This window comes from Drosophila hydei, unplaced genomic scaffold (assembly GCF_003285905.1).
Source record: "Drosophila hydei strain 15085-1641.00,03,60 unplaced genomic scaffold, DhydRS2 tig00000063-arrow-pilon, whole genome shotgun sequence".
NCBI lineage: Eukaryota > Metazoa > Arthropoda > Insecta > Diptera > Drosophilidae > Drosophila > Drosophila hydei.
The window spans coordinates 1,048,915-1,053,701 of record NW_022045657.1 but is presented as its reverse complement, the minus strand read 5'-3'; the positions used below and the strand labels follow the sequence as shown (position 1 = coordinate 1,053,701).

The following is a 4,787-nucleotide window of genomic DNA, read 5'->3' as shown; positions in this document are numbered from 1 at the left end:
TTGACAACAACTTGATCATCAGCCGCAGCTGTGGCGGCCGCTGTGGCAGCCAATCATAGCAACACTACGCTCAACATCAATCCCTGCAACAACATCACAAGCAACAGCAATAGCAATAGTAACAGCAACATTGGCGGCGTCATTGGCGGTGGGTGTGGGGGCATTCCTGCTGCTGGCAATCACAGCCACGATCACGGCAATGTTGCTGCCATGCATGCAACATACGGCAACGGCGGCAACAACAGCGGCAACAGCATCCACAGCGTTTGCAATCAGCAGCAAATCAGCAACTACAACAACAGCAACAGCAACAACAGCAACATGAACGCCAGCGGTTTGCTTGGCGCCGGCTGCAGCAGCGATTATATTGCCAATGCAACAGCGGCTGCTGCATATGTGACACCAGCAACAGCAGCCGCTGCGGCAGCAGCAATTGCAACAACAACAACAATGCCAGCGACAGTGAGCACAACAACAATGCTGTCTAATTACTGCGATGCTGCGACTATGATGATGGCCGCGGCCGCTGTCAATGCAAATCAGTGCCTGCAACAACACCACCAGCGACTGCTGCTGGCCAGTACAAGCAACAGCAGCAGCAGCAATAATAGCAATAGCCACAGCCATGAGCAACTGGCCACGGCTGCGGTCATGGCCTCCTCCTCCTCGTCCTCAGCGGGCTCGCTGTCATCGGCATCGTCCACACCGACAGCAACGGCCGTCGCGACAGCCCAGCAGCAACAGCAGCAGCAGCAGCAGCCACAACAACAGCAGCCGCAGCAGCAGCAACAGTCGCTGCCATCGCCGCCAAATTTAATCGATATCAGTGAAGTTCCTCTCAATGTGGATGTCAAGTAGTGTAATTATTTATGCATATTGAAGAAAAATCAAAAAAAAAAATAACACAAAAAAATCTCTAATGAAAAATGTAAAAAAAACGAGAATCGTGTAGCTTAATTGTTTTAAAATCTCCTTTAGTTGTTGTAACTTGTACATAAACAATTTTCAACTTTCACCTAGGCGCCCACAACTGACAGCCAAATGCGGTTTTGTATCTTGTAGATACAATGCAGCTCCCTGGTTAAAAGTCGAATGAAAAAATACAAAAAATTCCGAAACGTCTAACGTTGAGAGATTTTCCAAGTTTTCATTTCCGGGCATCCATCAGTTCTACTATATGTCTGTATAATATTTAAAGGCACTGAGTTCTACTTAATTTTAAAGCAAATTAAAACTAAACTAAAGTAAACTTCTTTATATACCCTCTCAGAAGAAAAACAAAAACGAAAAAAATACACAAAAAGACAAATGTAAATGTATGTTAGGAAAAATATTTATGTATTTCTTGTAGAATATATATATATATATATATATATATATATATATATATATATATATATACATATATATACACTTATATTTAGACAGCTATAACTACATAGCTCTATGCGTTCAATAGTGTACTTTAATCTCTAATCTCCCAGTGGTTTGCAGAATTATACCAAAAATATATTTTTACTTTATGTGTGGCAATTATATTTTGTGTGTGCTTTAGCAATTTTTTTTACTTTATTTTACTTTAAGTAAAATGTAGAAGAAAAAAATCAAATCAAATATCATAAAGAAATTATGAAAATCGAATTCTCAGCTGCTCCAAGCCATGTCTGAAAGAAGTGGCACAAACTTTAAACAAAAAATACAAATTTTATTTTTATTAATTTACAATGCAAAATTTAGCTAATTTTTTATTTTTTATAACAAATCTAAAAGAAAAACAAATGCGGGCAATACCAATTCAGTGCAAGTTTTCAGTTTAAAACGATCTTCTAGAGTAAGCATTATTTTATTTATATGTATAAATATAAACGTTTTATATATTTTATAATAATAAAAATTGCGTTTTTAAAAGAAATTTCTTTCTTGTTTTCTTTACGATTTTCTTTTTGTGGCTTATGTGAATGAAGTATATCGGTAATCCATATCAATGAAATGAGAGCTCAACATTACGGAAAGGTTTTTTTTGGCAGAACTATTGGTATTATTATTTCATTTGAAGTCTTTAACATTTTATCTTTTATTAATATATTTTGAGCAACTGCAGCCAAAGTTTTGTACAAAGAATTAAGTAAAACAGTATAAAAAATTTAACGTTATCAAAAAAATTATATTAAAATATTTAAAATACATTTTCATCATTTTCGTTCATCGTCAGGTATGTGTGCATTGATATTGATAAGCAAAAAGATTTTGTAAATAATATTAAACTATATATAAAATAATTGAATCACTACAGTTACTTATTGAACAAGCATCGCACGAGCGCGTGTAAATAAATAATCGAGGTGCGAATTTTGTAAATTAATTGATAATAAATGTCAACCGAATGGTAAATAAATTGAAATATACAAACACAAAGTAGAGCTGACCAAGTTCAGCTATAGCTATATACTCTAGATCAAGTACTTATATATATTAACCTTATCAGAGTTGATAATGCGAATGTGTGTGTGTGCAAGTCTGTGTATATACATGTGCGTTTGTGTGTGTGTGTGAATTGACATTCATAAAGTACAGCAAAACATGAAATTTCCGCATTATAGAAACATGTTGCTTGCTGTCATCGAAAATATTTAGTATATATATACTTAAGTATTAATTAGTTGAAACGAAAAGAAACTCGGTTTGTTTCTGATAATTTCGATATGGAAATAAAATGTCAGTTAAATTAATTTTACTTAATAAAAATACAAAAAATAACTTAGTAGAGTTTTGGTCTAGAAATCCTTTTCACTTAATCTCTTTCTTTCTCTAGCTCGCACACTTTCTCCGCTTATACAAATTTCTATTTTCTCACTGTCTCTCCACATATCATAATTTGTGCATGAGCTGCAAAATAAATGCTCCAGTCATGCTTCAGCTTAGGCGCGACCTCTATACAAATGACCCTCGGCATGGGCTTGGACATGGGCATGGGGCAATTACCTCGTACTGCTCCAAAATTGCCAATAATGAGACATGCAGCTCGCGCGCTTAGCCTCTGTAATGGATTGCCATGGATTGGTATCAATTGCAGGTCAATTCCTCAACGCCACGAAATTTCACGCGCCGACAAGATAATCGTCGCACATAATGCCGGGATTCCCTACTTTGCTGCAAGCATCGAACCTCGAAAGGATCGTGCAACGCAGACAGCGTGTTGCCAGTTGCCCCATTGCCAGTTGCCAGTTGGTTGCATGAACAAATTGCGCCTGTCTTGTGGGCTGTCGCTGCCGTTGCCTTTTGCCGAATGACAAATTAGATATCGAAAACAACAATTTGATCGACAGGCGATCGCCACCGAAACAAGCCGAAAAGTACAGGAAAAAAATAAAAGATTGCTCTGCGATTCGAACCGTGAGCTCAAATTGCCAGAGCATAATACAACTAAGAGTGCTCTAGTCGGGTATGCTCTACCAGAAAATACCCAATACCTAAATATAATATATATTATATAAATTATATGTGTTAATCGAAAAGCTAATATAAATATAAATTAGGTAAACTTAAAAGGGGTATTCTAAAATTTATGCTTAAAATCCATAGAAATTGGGTAAATATAGAAATTATATATTGAATATTTACATATTACATATTCTTTCCCAAAAACGGAATACCCTTTTTAACTATTTTCAACTGATTCAGGGCATAATAAGGAAGGCATTTTCTGCGGTTTGGGCTCAGCGTATCCAAAGGAGTTGATGAAGGTGTTGATTTGATTACTTTTATGTAAGCGACTCAGACAGAGCTGCAGTTGAACATATTTCCTCCAAATCGTGATCGTGGCAATTTTGGGATGGATCGATTCGGAGTTGCCTTCAATTGTGCCGACTGTTTGCGAGGGTGGAGGGTGTGGATGGAGTAGGGGCGATTCTGTGTGCCTGCCCCGCGGCCAATATCTAAATGTGAAAAATGATTTGACTTTAATGGCCGCCACTGAGTGATCATCTCTGATCAGATGATCTTCTCTCGATGATCGCAGCACAGCCTTGGACTCGCTGTAGGTGTTAAGATTTTGTGACCAATTGGCCAGATAATGCCCGGTGTTGCCACCTTCCATCGCAGGCTGTGCCAGACTTAACGGTTGCAACTATTTTGCATGCCTGGCAATCATTTTGTAGCTAACCCCGCATAAGCCCCTTGACCAAAGCTGGCTAGGCAAATGATTGATTCGTTCCGCGGAGCTGCAAAACGTGGGAATCCAGCTTGAAGAATCGAAGGTGTGTCCGCGCACTACATTTCGTACTTCAAATTATGATCTTTACGAGCTGTAAATGAGTTATGCAAAATTAGTTAAATTGCAAACATATACTAAGGCCTAGAGTTAACCACGCTCCATTGCAGAAAATTACTCACTTTGTGGTGTTAACTGCCCACAACTAATTTTGTTATATACCAAATTGAAAATATGTGAAACTTTGTTATTATCATGATTATAATAGTATTTTGTTAAATAAAAATAATATCAATTTACAGATGGGTAATGAAATAATGAATGAAAACTTAAATCAGAAATAATGAAATATAATAAGATGTATGTGCTACCAAGGAATGAAGTAGATTGAATATGTAAAAATATAAATATATTGTCAATAGTCCTATTATATAAATTTTTTCAAATTAAATATTAAACTTGTAATATATAAGAAACATGCAAATATGGACTTGAGCCATTTACCAGTTCTTAACCACTCTCCGTTAGACAACTTAAGCTTCTCTTGAACTCTTAAAACATAAAAATTAAAACACAT

The 4,787-nt window shown here is 36.6% G+C and overlaps 1 protein-coding gene and 1 long non-coding RNA gene across 2 annotated transcripts; one reads left to right on the top strand and one right to left on the bottom strand.

The window, feature by feature from the left end:
- The first annotated feature begins 200 nt into the window (after positions 1-200).
- LOC111604575 (kinase and exchange factor for Rac A-like) lies at positions 201-1,298 on the top strand. The gene has a single exon (XM_023322678.2). The coding sequence runs from the start codon at positions 211-213 to the stop codon at positions 856-858; it is 648 nt and encodes a 215-aa protein (XP_023178446.1). The 5' UTR covers positions 201-210; the 3' UTR covers positions 859-1,298.
- A 2,394-nt stretch (positions 1,299-3,692) lies between these two features.
- On the bottom strand, positions 3,693-4,447 carry LOC111604588. Its single transcript, XR_002751759.1, has 3 exons — positions 4,393-4,447; positions 4,163-4,304; positions 3,693-3,935 (listed from the first exon to the last, which is right to left on the bottom strand). It is a non-coding gene; the product is annotated as an uncharacterized LOC111604588 (long non-coding RNA).
- Between the last annotated feature and the right edge of the window lie 340 nt (positions 4,448-4,787).